This window comes from Lacerta agilis, chromosome 4 (genome assembly GCF_009819535.1).
Source record: "Lacerta agilis isolate rLacAgi1 chromosome 4, rLacAgi1.pri, whole genome shotgun sequence".
Classification (NCBI taxonomy): domain Eukaryota; kingdom Metazoa; phylum Chordata; class Lepidosauria; order Squamata; family Lacertidae; genus Lacerta; species Lacerta agilis.
In genome coordinates this window covers 34,919,993-34,935,060 of record NC_046315.1, presented here as the reverse complement: position 1 = coordinate 34,935,060, position 15,068 = coordinate 34,919,993, and the positions used below count along the sequence as shown (strand labels likewise).

General features: G+C 40.7%; 1 protein-coding gene across 2 annotated transcripts in view; it reads left to right on the top strand.

Moving 5' to 3' along the window:
- Positions 1 to 15,068, top strand: part of MYH15 (myosin heavy chain 15) — an 87,881-nt gene that overhangs the window by 41,651 nt on the left and 31,162 nt on the right. For both annotated transcript variants that reach the window (XM_033146686.1, XM_033146684.1), the window contains 7 exons: positions 581 to 704; positions 3,592 to 3,728; positions 4,793 to 5,048; positions 10,428 to 10,670; positions 11,435 to 11,611; positions 12,490 to 12,635; positions 13,625 to 13,715. In XM_033146686.1, the coding sequence (XP_033002577.1) occupies positions 581 to 704; positions 3,592 to 3,728; positions 4,793 to 5,048; positions 10,428 to 10,670; positions 11,435 to 11,611; positions 12,490 to 12,635; positions 13,625 to 13,715 (1,174 nt within the window). The remainder of the gene's footprint in view (positions 1 to 580; positions 705 to 3,591; positions 3,729 to 4,792; positions 5,049 to 10,427; positions 10,671 to 11,434; positions 11,612 to 12,489; positions 12,636 to 13,624; positions 13,716 to 15,068) is intronic.

The following is a 15,068-nucleotide window of genomic DNA, read 5'->3' as shown; positions in this document are numbered from 1 at the left end:
ACAGATAAGCTCATTAGGTTTAGTTTCCGGAAGGAGAAATGTTTTTAAGTATGTTTTGTTAATAGCACTGCTATACTGGGAATATTTATGACCCTTTGCTGCTTTAAATGCTTTCTATAACTTAAAGTTACAGGGCAAAGTTTGCTCAACTGGCTGTTAGGCTGAAGCCTTGGAAGTTCAAAGCTGTCTCCTTTCACCCTAATAGTCCTTATTTTACATTATTATCTAGCTAATGTGTTGGGGGCTGGGTTAATGAGGAAAAAAGCAAATGACTGCTCTGACTTCACTGGTTAATTGGGTGCATTAATTGAGGAAGGGCCATAGATCAGTGGCAGAGCATATATTTTGCATTCAGAAGGTCCCATGTTCAGTCCTTGGCATCTTCAGTTTAAAGGAGTAGGTAGCAACTGATGAAAATGGCTTCAGCCTGAAACCCAGAGAAACCCCTATATAATGGGTAGAAAGGCAGAGAATCTGGTATTCTGTCTGACATACCTGCTGTATTCCAGTGTAAAGAGAGGCATAGCAAGCTGATCCAGAGTTTCATCTGCTTACACATTTTTTAATCTATTCTTGCCAGGTACCGCATTCTGAATCCTTCTGCAATTCCCGAGGACAAGTTTGTAGACAGCAGGAAAGCTGCTGAAAAATTGCTCGCCTCTTTAGATATTGATAACAACCAGTACAAGTTTGGACACACAAAGGTAAAGCAATGGTTTCAATCTTTCCTTGAGCTCAGTTAATCATCTGAGAGAATCTGATGCTATAACACTGTTGAAGGTAAATGCCTGGATGGATGGATGGTCACTAGAAGATCAATATACACTATTCTGTCCCATCTATGAAAGAGTGGTGGTTGTGGGGAAGTAGGAAATGACATCTGGTTAAAGAGAGGCTATCGTTCTATAGCCACTTACCCAAGGATAAAAAAAATCATTGGGGCTTACTTCTGAGTAGCCTTGTATAGAATTGTGCATTGATTAATCACGAGTGTTAATCAATCTCATACACGTTACATCAGTTAAAATAACAACATGACAATTAGAAGTGGAACTCAAGAAGAAGGTAGCTCCCCAAAGATGATGTGTGGCACTTAACACATTACACCAAATTGAGGCTCCTTGTGTGTCAATATTCAGCTTTAAGCACCCAGGCCAAGGGGCAAGCCAAACAAATATTCAACAAGAACAAAGATTAATGCAAGTAGAAGGCTAACTACAGAGACTCTCTAAGTAATAACTAGGCAGGATGGATCCACCCATTAAAACAACTAGTTAGGTTGGGCCTGCCTAGTCCCCCTGAATTCAACCCCTGAACAATAAAATTGCAGCATGACTAACAGTCAGTACAGCTAGGCATGGCATATAAAAACAACATTAAAAGCAAAAAAATTACCTGGCAAATGCCCCCTAGGAGTAAAATAGTCTTCACTAAGTGACAGAAAACAGCAAGAGAATGGCACCACTGCCACTTTATCGCTTCCATTCTGTGTTGTATTTATGTAAACCACTTAAGATTTCTATTGAAATATAGAACAGTATATTAGTTAAGGAAATGAAAGAGAGGGGCAAATGGAACCTCATGTGACAAGTGTTCCAAAACACACAAAGAAGGCTGACTATCCAGTCCAGGCATCCCCAAACGTCGGCCCTCCAGATGTTTTGGACTACAATTCCTATCATCCCTGACCACTGGTCCTGTTAGCAAGGGATCATGGAAGTTGTAGGCCAAAACATCTGGAGGACTGCAGTTTGGAGGTGCCTGATCTAGTCCATGGGTAGGCAAACTAAGGCCCGGGGGCCGGATCCAGCCCAATCACCTTCTAAATCCGGCCCACGGCCTGGTAATCAGCCTGTTTTTACATGAGTAGAATGTGTCCTTTTATTTAAAATGCATCTCTGGGTTATTTGTGGGGCATAGGAATTCATTCTTTTTTCTTCTTCTTCAAAATATAGTCTGGCCCCCCCACAAGGTCTGAGGGACAATGGACCGCCCCCCTGCTGAAAAAGTTTGCTGACCCCTGATCTAGTCACCATTGCTGCCTTCACATGCAGCTTATTTGGCTTATTGGAATTAGTGTGCAGAGGACCTGGGCTCATGCAAGGAAGTTGGTTTGCAAAAGGAACCCCATTTCAATAAACCTTAGCCAGAAATGCTGTTGATTTTCGTGGGTGAAGTGTTCTAGTTCTGTGCTAGACACTATACGGTTGGCCATAGTGAGAAATGGGATGCTGCACCAGGTAGGCCTCTGGCCTGATCCAGTCAGTGGTGGACTTTGGGCTCTCAAATTTCATCAGTGCCCTGTGCAACACTAAAATTTCGTGCCCCCTGCCTCTCACATTCTGTTCTACGGCAATGTTGTGTGACCCCCTGCAGTCCAATACCCGGGTCCCCCCCTGCAGCCCACACTGGTTCTGCTACCCCAAAACTGCCTCCGGATCCAGCAGGTCTGTTCTCATGTTAAAATCTCTAGCTCTGTTCAGAAAACTGATGTGAAGAAGTAAGGGAAACACCTTTTCTAGCACTTCAGATTAAATGGCCAGAATAAACGCACCCCATAATGTTAATGTCAGATCAAATTATAAAAGAAGGAAGTAGATCAGAAATACCACCAATTGTCTACCACCCAGGGATATATAATTCACAGCTCTGATTGTATCTGTAATGCTTCAATTGCCATTCATCATTACTAATAGCTAGATTTTTCAAAGGAATTGATGTAAGAGAATAAAACTAATTGCCACTTTTATGAATAATGTTTTTTTAAAAAGACATTGCCAAGGGTGGAGACATACCCCCTAGCTTTCAAACATCCAGATATGTCTTTATCCTTTTTCTTTGACTTTTTAAAAATATGGCATGCTTTTTGCAAGGTAGAGTACTGTAATATAGGGTAGATATATGATAGTCTGTTGCTATTTTCAGTTGCATTGCATGCTGGTAAGTTCAGGATGCACAGTTATAGTTGATTGGGAAGTATTGTGCAACAAATCTGCTCCACCCCCCCCCCCCATCCATACTTTTTGCAATAAGGAAAAGGGTGGTAAATTTCACTGGAAAGAGTAGATAACAGTTTGATGCAACATCATCTGATCTCCTGGTAAACTAAACAGAATGGATGCTCATTAAATAGCCAGTGCTGTCCAATCTCTCTGCAAACAAATCAGGATGAGTGTTCAGTAAACAGGTCATCTGGAAGCATTTACAAAATAACATGCGTAGAGCTGTAGAAATTTATGATGCAATCCTAGCCATGTCTACACAGAACTAAGTGCTACATACTACCAGGAAATGGGTGGGTGGGTAGGATTGGAGCCTTGAGCTGTTTTGAGGATCAACAAAGAACACAGGACACTATGTCACTTCACCTTCACTGGGTACAAGATTTTACGCTATTCAAAAACCAGCCAGTATAAATTGTGTCATTAGTAATCTAACCCAGTTGGCACTGTTGTTTTGGAAATCTAAGATTGAATTGGACCATATTACATGTCTTTTAAAAAAATATTATTCATAAAAGTGGCAATTAGTTTATTACATGTCAAGGGTTTGTTGAATTTGTAAGTCTTAGTTTCATGGTATACATTTCAGGTCTTCTTTAAGGCTGGTCTTCTGGGACATTTGGAAGAAATGAGGGATGAGAGATTAGCCAAGATTTTAACACTAATTCAAGCAAGAGCCCGAGGCAGATTGATGCGCATTGAGTTCCAGAAGATCGTAGAGCGAAGGTATTTATGTACAGACTGCTTATGTTGTAGTAGACAGATAAATATTTGGACACAAAATCATAATGTTTTCTATAATTGATAATGCCTTTCCAAGTTCTTCCTTACGACTGGGGAAAATCCAAGTGATGAAACAGTAGATGTTTGCTAGGAAGGGACTATGTCCTTGTAGCATGAGTGGTACTTTGAGGAAAAACTCTGACAAGGCTTTTGGATGTTATAATGATGTGAAGAAAAAAGGAAATGTGAATGTTTTATGCTTCCTGATTCTTCACATGCACTTCTCTCTAGAAATTGATCTTCTGGCATAACCCTCAGAAAGGAGATAGGGAAGTGTGGGGGCAGCTTACATGGAGGGATGAAAAAGGTTTTGCATAGATGGAGAAGAACAGAAAGCATAAGACACTTGCCAGTCCTGTTCCATTTATCTCCTGTCTTTCTCACCTTGAAGGACAAGACAACTCATGATATGATAAATATTGATTAAAGGAGAACACAGGTAGCTTGCTAACCAACGACAATTATCATTATTGTGACTGGAACTGTTTCGGATCCAGGAGGCAAAATAAGTAACCATGCAGTCATTGCTTTCAAAATGAAAAAAAAAATGTAGAAAAGAAGCAGACAGTTCCAGCATGGGCTAGACAAACTACAAATGAGAACCATGAAAATATTTTCAAAAATTGTAAGATTTAGCAAGGTCTCATCCACAGCATACATGTAATGCACTCTTATACCACTTTAACAGTCATGGAGACTCCAGGGAACTGTAGTTGTTAAGTGTGCTGGAAATCATAGCTCTGTGAGTTTGGCACCCTTAACAAGCTACAGTTCCCAGGATTCTCCATGACTGCTAAAGTAGTATAATTGTACTTTATATGTACTGGGTGGATGTAACATAAGAGGAAACAAATGAGTAACAAGTGTGTACTTGTTGCAAAAAATAAAAATAACAATAAAAAATGGTATTGTGATGTGGGAAAGTCAAAGGACAACAGATAAATTTGCTCCATTTAAGAGATCCTATGAAGCATGCTCAGAGGAGTGTCTTATTTTTCTTAAACCAGAGATGCCCTGCTTGTGATCCAGTGGAATATCCGAGCTTTTATGGTTGTGAAAAACTGGCCTTGGATGAAGCTTTTCTTTAAGATCAAGCCTCTGCTGAAATCTGCAGAAACTGAAAAAGAAATGGCCAATATGAAAGAAGAGTTCCTGAAATTAAAGGAGGCCCTGGAAAAATCTGAAGCCAGGAGGAAGGAGCTTGAAGAAAAGCAAGTGTCTCTGGTGCAGGAGAAGAATGACCTGCTTCTTCAGCTGCAGGCAGTAAGTGGACCAAAATTATCTTGTTGTTGGAATATAGACCCATTTGGGGGCAACAGCATAGGAGATTCGTCAGACACAAAGTGCAAGCCTCACTTTAAAGAATCACATTTAAAAAAAAAAAAAACCATGGTGAATATAATTCATATAACATTTTATTGCATGGCACTTGCTATGAATCATAAAGTGGAATGAATAGTGAAACAGAGCTCTAAAGACTTAGCCAGAGCAATTATTAATATGCTGCTCAGTATCTAGTAAAAATAGAATCTACAGGCATTCGTGTTGTTTACAAGAACTGGCTCCGACTGAGAACAGATTGCCAAACATTTCCACATTTTTGTGGGGGGGGGGAACAGAGAAGATAACTCGAACCTTTCCAGATATGCCAAGGGGGAAACAAGTTCTTTCTGTTTGATTTGACTCGTTTGCTGGTGGCCCGGGGCAGTGGTCTGCTTGCTGTAGGTGAGGATGGCTCGAGTAGAAAGGAAGGGAGGGGTTGGCAACAGGTAACCTCAGACTGAATCTTAAATAGAAATATTACACAGCTTGTGAGGTTAGCTCTGCCCCAGGTTATTATAAATTTATTTGGGATGCCTTGTGGCAAGGAATTCATAGATGAAATGAATAAATAATGGAAGCTTTTTTAGTTAAAAGGGGCTTGCCTGTTTCAAGACTGTGGTTCTGCTAGGTCTTCTGGACTGGAGGCACCAGAGTCATAGGATGACAAAGGTCCTCTTCAGGTCTGATTGGTGTTGACAGAATGGACTCCTCCTCTGCTGGAACTTCCAGGGCAGTGGGGACTTCCAAGGTTGGCTCAGAGGGCAATTTCCCTCCAAGGACCCTTTGTTCCCTGAGGAGGTGTCAAATCAGAAGCTTATAACAAGTAGGCAGAGTATTATCCCATAATGAATATTACCCCATAACAGCAACAGCAGCAGCAGCACCACCACCACCACCATATTGAATTCACTAGGAGTAAATAGTTTACACGCCTCCCAAATCTCCAAGCAATGCAAAATTCCAGGGGTTTTGTGCAGTGAGGGACAGTGGAGACTGTGGTGTTTTATGATACTGTATATGGTTTCTTTACACAGCATGAACTTACAACATCAACACCCCATAGCTTTCCTCCTAGCCACAGCCTTGAATTTAAGCAGACTTCTGCCTGCTAATAATAATAATAATAATAATAATAATAATAATAATAATAATACCTTTATTGTCAATGTACAACCTGTGTACAATGAAATTAACCGAGCCTCCCCCCTCAATCTCATTGCTCTCTTTGTACTTGTTGCACCACACACCAACCCCAAAAGTCAGTTGCACTATATTATTTTCCGTTCAGCAGCCTAACAGCCCACGGATAGAAACTGTTTTTTAGCCTGATTGTACTTCTATATCTCCTGCCCGAGAGTAGAAGATTAAATTGGTGCTGGCCAGGGTGTGAATCGTCCCTGAGCTAGTCCTGCTCTCACTCACAACTCTGACTCTTGTGCTTCTCACTACCAGCCAGGTGAGGGAGGGCCCCCCACTCATTTGCCCTCTGGCACAAAGCCACTTTTTTATGATAAAAAACCCCATATTTATGGGCCCTTGGCTGCTTCATTCAACAATGGGATCCTCCATTAGATGTTAATCCTTGCTGGATCCAGGAATAGAATTGAACATTGCTTTTTAAATACCAAGGAATTAATGCAAGATACCAAAGGAGCCCCAAATGGATAGAATAAACCTGCACTAGGCACTTTGAAGACCTCAGGCCAGCTTCCAGATTAAGGGTGACTCCAGCAACATAACTAGGATTCCCAAATATTAACCTTTAAAAAAAAAGTTTGAGTTCCTTCAGATGAACCCTTTATCAATTTAACTTTTTCTGCCCAAAGTGGAGAAGTGGAATGGACATGGAACACCTTTATCATTCAGCCTGGACACTGAGATCCAGCTCCGAGGGCCTTCTGGCAGTTCCCTCATTGCAAGAAGTGAAGAGGGCCTTCTTGGTAGTGGTGCCCACCCTGTGGAATGCCCTCCTGTCAGTCATCAAAGAGATAAGCAATTACACAACCTTCCATAGACATCTGAATGAAGCCCTGTATTAGGAATCTTTCAATGTGTGATGTTCTGTTGTGTTTTTGTATATCATGTTAGAAGATACCCAGAGTTGCTTGGGCAACCCAGCTAGATGGGTGGGGTACAAAAAATAAATTATTTTTATTGTTAGAATTGGTTCACACATTCCACCAGGAGGCATCTGTTTAGAGTAATCATGTGAGGAGAAATCAAGAGATCACATACATGTGTGAACCAGCCCCCAGTCTAGGTGCAAAGTTAAATTGACCAAGCTTCTTCATGGCACTCCAAATTTTAAAAAAACCCTAAAACTTAACAAAATGATGGGCCATTGCAGTAGAAGTAGACTTGCTGTAATAAAAACCATAATTTTATTTTATTTTATTTAAAAAAGTTGTTAGAAAGGCATTTCCATACTGTAGCAATGATGGAAGTGAGTCTTCGGTAAAATTACACACACACCACTAGGAATTATGCCACTTCTCATTGGTGGTATAATAGGGATTGCTCCATAGGTCCTTGTGACATACAGACAACCATCACATTACAATCTCAATATCTGGGAAAGAATAGCAGTTTTTCTAGTGACTAAATACTGCAATGGGAATGTTGAGAGAATGTGATTTTCTAGCAATAGATGTGCTGTCTTGAAACATAAACTCCAATTCTCCTGCAAAGAAACAAGTAATATGCTTGCATTTATTACATTCAAAGCAATCATACTGGAAAGTCTCTTTAAAACTGTGGACATGTGCAATGGGAGATGTACAAACTACCTAGAGAAACCATGATAATATGTAGAAATTAACAAAGGGGCATTGTCAATCTTTTGATCTACAAAATCTGAAAGAAATAAGTTCTTTTTATATTACTGTACAGTATTGCAATTCATAATTAAATATTCAGAAAGTTTCTTCCTCACAGTAAAAGACAGACATTAGGAACATTCATATTCAGTTGCGAGATGTCAGCGTGTATATTTTGTATTAAATTTAGACTTCTCGGGAATCTTTATCTCTAAATAAGTATCTTAAAAGAAAATAACAATTGCTTTCCATAATTTGTTCAACTAAGGATTGGCGTCTTAGTTTTGCTTTGCATTAGTTTACATTACTTTACATGCAAATAAAAGAACTGCAAAATTTAAAAGGCTTGGATATAAATACTAACGTTTTTCATCTATATTCCAATCAGTTGAGTTGGTTACCATGGCAAACCACTGAAGCAAGGAGATGTTAAACTTGGAGATGTGGCATTTTACATGCAATTTGCAAGCATGCTGTTGAACTAGCAAGGAAATTATTTGAAAAGATGACAAAGAATGCACATTTTAAATTTTTGAGAGCTTACAGCACATTCCAAAATGAGTGACTGTTTATTATTAGTACACAAAATGTTTTTAACACATAAAGTGATTTGTAATCACTATCGTGTTCATCTTCCCAAATCCCTTGTGGGACACTATTATTTCCATTCAGAAGATGAGGGACTGTGGCTGAAACAGTCAATTGAATTGTTTCCAGATGGCAGCTTATTGTACAATCAGTGTTAACTCATGTACACAAGTCTTTTTCAACATCTACATGACAGTGTTGTCATCAAAATGCCAGGCCATACCTTAATAATAATAGTAATAATAATAATCATCCAGTTTTCCCCTTACAATCCACAAAAATAACCCGTTATATATCTGCAGTCACTGCTAGAGTGTAAACTCGATTGCGTGTTTTTTTGTGGTGGGAAGTTTGTCACGTGGGTGGTGACATTTCAGTCAGTGGCCTCTAATGCAAATACCACTGCCATTTGCTCCTCACCTGTGAACCACCTAGCTATGTTGTTTGTGACAACCCTAACAGTCTGAGTGTGCTTATTTCCCCTAATTGCTGCATGCTGAAAGCACTTTCATATTACAGCAACCAGGCCAGAAGGAGCTCTTCTCTCAAGATGTCCACACAGAACATGTGTGGGATTCTGTCGGAGACTGTAACTGCAATGGTCATCAAAAATGTTATTATTTATATAATGCAGAGGTCTTACGTGAGATCATTCTAGTGCCAGTCTTAGCTAAATACTTAGCTAAAAATAAAATAGCCCTCTAGCACAAAACATCGATATTACTTAACAAAACAAATGGAAATGGATATTGCCCCTCCACAACTTTCCATTTTGCCTGTTGTGAAGCATGATGACTAAAGCTGATAACATTTGCTCTTGTAGACTTCCTTGGGACAGAAATATTCGCATTCCTAGGCAGAACAGAAGCGTGGAGGAAGTAGTGGAGTGCAAGGGAAGAGCAATTGAGGGAAGGGACAGCAAACAAACATCCAGATAAATTCCATCCAGCTCTGCCCACTGGTTTGGATAGCAAGTGGAGAAATAGCAATGAATAGCCATGACTGAAAAATGGGAATGTGTAGACCCAAATTAGACCCAAATGGCTGATTGGTGAGCCAAGGCCCTCATCTGGAAGCATCCCCTATGTCACCACTGTCATTCATTCATGTCTATGCATACGCAGAGATGTTGTGGTTGTTATTTAAAGCAGGCCTTTTTCACCAGGAGGAACTTATTGCCTCAGAAGGCTTGCTTAGCAATCTTTTGGCTCTTGCAGGGGGTTAGGGAAAACAATTATGTTCAGAAGAACCTTTCTGTCACCTGCAGGGTTGATAGAGGGTCCTATCTTGACCCAACGCCTCTTCATAGCTGTCAACTTTTCCCTTTTTAAAAGGGAAATTCCCTTATTCAGAATAGGATTCCTCGCAAGAAAAGGGAAAAGCTGACAGCTATGGCTCTTATTTTGCTGCATAGCAGAGATGGGGAATCTGTGGCTCTTCACAAGTTATGGGACTGTAGCGCCCATCATGCCAGACCATTGGCCATGCTGACTGGGTCTGATGGGAATTGTAGCCTAAAAACATCTGGATTGCCACAGATGTAATCCCACTTTATAGTCTCTGCTCAGCTGTTACATTATCTTCCAATGGTGTGTTTCATTGTTAACCTTTACCAAGAGGACTCATAATGGGTACATTTGGTGAGGGGGCAGAAATGAATACCAGTCATTCAGGCCTGTTATCTATCTACAGGGTTACGAAGGCGCCCAGAATTAATACGCTGAACAATTAATGTCAATTATCTCCCAAGCTGTTCATATCTGATCGTTCGTCTGCGCGTGAGATTGATATAGCAATCTTTCAATGTGTGAGAGCACACGCATCCTCAAGAGAGAAAAAAATTGTGGATGAGAAGCTGTTTGCTACTTAAGTTTTCTCCCTAGCCACTAACGCAGTCCCTTGCAAATCCTGACAGGAGCAAGACACCCTGGCAGATGCAGAAGAACGATGTGACTTGCTGATTAAATCTAAGATCCAGCTGGAGGCCAAAGTCAAAGAGCTGACTGAGCGGGTGGAAGATGAAGAGGAGATGAACTCTGAGCTGACATCCAAGAAGAGGAAGCTGGAAGATGAATGCTCTGAGCTGAAGAAGGACATTGATGACCTTGAAATAACACTGGCAAAAGTGGAGAAAGAAAAACATGCCACTGAAAATAAGGTAGCTTTAATACTTGGCCATTTTTTTTAAATAAAAAAAAATCCACCCTCAGAACAGCTTTATGGCAGTGACAGTGATCAATATGCAAGTCTATAATTTTCCAAAACTCTTGGTTGGGACAATATCTGGCTACATGCTCCGCCCATACTATGTCAGGCTAATAAAAAGACAGCTATATTTTTGCCCATGGGAACAGTCTAGGGATTCTTTGAAAGTACCTATAAAGACTGATGCAATTTATGCAGGAGATCTGTGATCTTGCTATCCGGCAACCTCCTGGTCTATTTACTATATTTATATTTTGTTTTTCTCTCATAATGGAACTCAAGACAGTGTACATATGGTTCCCAGGAGATCTCCTGTTAGGCACTGACTAAACCTGGACCTGCTTACCTTTCACAAGGTGGCTACAACATATTCCTTAGACTAGAAAGTTGTTGTGCAAGTTGTTTCTGGCCCTATATTTAGTGCCCGGATTTTCACGTTTTAAGAACTGGGAATTGAACAGTACCACATTAGACACCTGATGTATGCTACTTGCTTTCCTTGCTTCCTCACCTGATATCTGGAATTCAGTTCACATGAGCATATATCCAAGAAAGCCAAGCATCACTTGCATGGATGAAAAATTATTTGTGGGAATCAGTCCCACATTCATTCATCACACTCGGTCCACTTCAACCGCAGCGCGGGCAGGGAAGAGAAACCTTTGAGCTAAGATTTCTCTGCAAAAACTTCTGATCTGTGTCTTCCTTCCCCAACAGGTTAAAAATCTGACAGAAGAAATGGCAGCACTTGATGAGACCATCAGCAAGCTGACGAAGGAAAAGAAGTCATTGCAGGAAGCTCACCAGCAGGCCTTGGATGACCTGCAAGCAGAGGAGGACAAAGTCAACACGCTGAGCAAGGCTAAAGTGAAACTGGAGCAGCAAGTTGATGATGTATGTTTGCACTGCTGTTCGTTCACCTAGGTTGTTTGGGGGTCGGGGTTGGACATTCAAGTGGCTTTGATTGCACCATTATAAATGTTGGACCTATTATTGAAATAGGTGACAATGAAAATCGACCTGTTGTTCAGTTTCTGAATGGAAGGTAAATGCAACGAATTGATTTGCATTCCAAGTTTCACATAGAGATGCAGTGGCGGGGCCATAGCTCAGTGGTAGAGCACACCAAAGTATAATCCCTGGGTCTCCAGGTAGGGCTGGAAAAACACTCCTGTCTGGAGCTCTGGAGACTCGCCAACATACTAAGTTACAGGTAGGTAGCCGTGTTGGTCTGCCATAGTCAAAACAAAATCAAAAATTCCTTCCAGTAGCACCTTAGAGACCAACTAAGTTTGTTCTTGGTATGAGCTTTTGTGTGCATGCACACTTCATTCCTTCCAGTAGCACCTTAGAGACCAACTAAGTTTGTTCTTGGTATGAGCTTTCATGTGCATGCAAGAACAAACTTAGTTGGTCTCTAAGGTGCTACTGGAATAAATTTTTTATTTTGTTTTGACCAACATACTAAGTTAGTGTTGACAATTTGGAGCTAGATAGATCAGTGGTCTGACTCAGTATGGTATCTTCATATGTTCCTATGAATGGTGGGGAGGGGAAGGTAGTTTCACACCCCTGTCTAGTATTTTGTTCAGCATGTTCCTTATGGGGAAAGAGGGCAGTCTGCATACATCAATATAAAGAGGACTTGGTTTCTCCAAACTTCAGTACAGCTTACAATACCTGAAGATGCTGCCAAATGTTTGTGGTCTACCAAGAACTTGAAAAGTTGAGTGGCTATTTTCTCCTGTATCTGTCCCTTTTCATTTCTGCAGCTCGAAGGCTCTCTTGAACAAGAAAAGAAAGTGAGGATGGATCTGGAAAGGGCCAAACGCAAACTGGAGGGTGACTTGAAGCTGACTCAAGAGAGTGTCATGGACTTGGAAAATGATAAGCTGCAGTTGGATGAAAAGTTGAAGAAGTAAGGTGGCAATAGATTTCTTAGCAGCGGAGGCTGTTTTTATACTGTAAAACATTCACTGCCCTATGATGCTTTGTACTCTGTGTAAAACACGAGAAGTGAGTAACAATAATATCTTGCAGTGCCACTATATTTTCAGTCCCAGGAAAGCAGCCAAAAACAGGAGGTTTGTTTAGTCCCTGGTGAGTTGCCATATGTGATTGGTGGGTGTGTTTAGCTTGATGGGTCAAAGTTTATGTAGGCCTGCTATACACACACACACCTCAACTAGAAATAGGGTTGCCTAGTGAGACAGTTCCATAAAACGGTAACAGCATAGAAAATAGAAAGGTAGACCAAGTTTGCTACCTCTAAGTGGAGGGCAGCCAGCCAGATTCAACTCCCCATGCTCCAGTCTGCTTTTCTTCCTTCCATCTGGTATGGTTCTGTGCTCCACGTTATAGCAGATTGGGCTTTGGCAGGCAGATCAAAATGTAGTTCACTTAACCAGCTTTTCCCTCCAACAGAGTTCTAACAGGTACAAGATTTCTGTGTTACTTAGATTGCAAATTTGCAGGCAGCAATTCCCTAAGGACCTTGAAAAGTAGCAGGAATGAGTCTTATTCGGGCATTATAGCTCCTGTGTGGAGCATCAGAGGGGTAAGGAATGGAGACACACTAAGTAGCCAGTCCCCCTTTTGTAGTGTGTGCTGACTACTAGCCCTGTCCTTGGCATCCTTGCATACAGCGTGAATGTACAGTGGTGGCTAGTCTTGCATCCAACCTGGAATTCTGCGTGTTTGGGGAGAAGACTCCACATGTGCTGCTGTACACATGAACACCCCTCCCTGCAAAGGGGGGAAGGGTTAGTCATGCATGCATGCATGTGTTGCTCTTTGCAAACACCTGAATAGGGCTATAGTCATTGTTTGTTCTGAGATGGCATTTCTGCTTAAAAGCAACCAACTAATTACTCCATTGTACTCAACCCCAATCTGTTGCATTAATAGGAAAGAATTTGAAATCAGTCAGATGAGCTCCAAGATGGAGGATGAGCAGGCCATAGTGATGCAGCTCCAAAAGAAGATAAAAGAGCTTCAGGTAATTACTCCTGTTCAGTTTCTCTCAGTACTGGATATACTGGACATTGTATTGTAAGAAAGCCTTGGGCTTTATACAGGCTGTAATCCCATTTGATCTGAATTCCAGGTTATTAGAAATCTTTAAAGGTCACAAGAAAAGCTCTGCTGGATCAGATTAGACATCCATCTCGTTCATCACCCTGTTTTCCAGAGCAGACAGCTCTGGGAAATCTTGAAAGCAGGGCTTGAAGATGACAGCTTTCTCCCATTGTTTGGCCTCCTCCTTCCCAGCATCTGGTATTCAGTGGCATACTACCACCAAACCTGAAGCTATCAATTAGCTACCAGAACCAACAGCCAGTGACTATAGATGGCAGAGAAATTAAATTAACTGTGCATTGAAAGGTGGACCTACCTAATTTGCATATTCCCAAACAGTATGAGAACCGAAACACAGCCATCCTTCAAAATTCACACTTCTCTGAATTTTGTGATGCAGTTCTTCAACCAAACAGTGTTTACAAAAATGTGTCTTATTAGGTGAAAGTGTGCATAAACATGAATATATTAGTGAAAGTAAAACACAACAATTCATTCTATTAAGGGAATCCTTACAAAAGATGTAGATCAGACACAACTACATACAACAATGGGTTTATTCAGAGAAATTCACAACAATATTCTGATGAATTTTCATGAGGATTAAAAAACTAGCAAATTTTATAAATTTGTTATGTGTCGTGTGAAGAGCTATGTTACGTAAAGAATGAGGAGGAGGAGAAAGATTTTTGGGCATATGATTTGGCTTTTTCTATTTTTTGATTTCTTAACCTATTTTGAAGGCTCAGAAAGATTAAAAAGTTAAAACTAAATCTACCCAAACACAGATAATAAAATTCATAAGATGCTCTGTATTGGCTCTTTTCAGACCTTCAGGTGAACATGTAGAGCAAGGATGCAGAGCCTAGATCCTTCCAAATATTGTTAGATTCTAACTCCTACCAGTCCTAGTTCATAGTCAGGCTTGGGGATGACGGGAGTTGTGGCCAAACATTATCTGGAGGTCCTCAGATTTCCCATCCCTAGTCTATAGTCTGAGAGTGGTCACAAGTCTGCTCTCTCCCCTTCTCAGTGTGTGTTCACTGAACATCTTTACAGGTCTTGTTGTGCTGGATTTTGAGGGTGAAACCATTGATCACAAGCAGACTTAAATGAAATTCCATTCTTGAGCAACAAGAATCCTAATAACAGAAGGTGCCTTGTTGAGTTGGTGGTTGGGAAAGATAATAAGAGACACATTTAAAGAAAAGATATTTAAGAAGAAAGGGGTGGAAGCAAAAGAGGGAAATTAGCTTCTAGGCAGGATATCCTT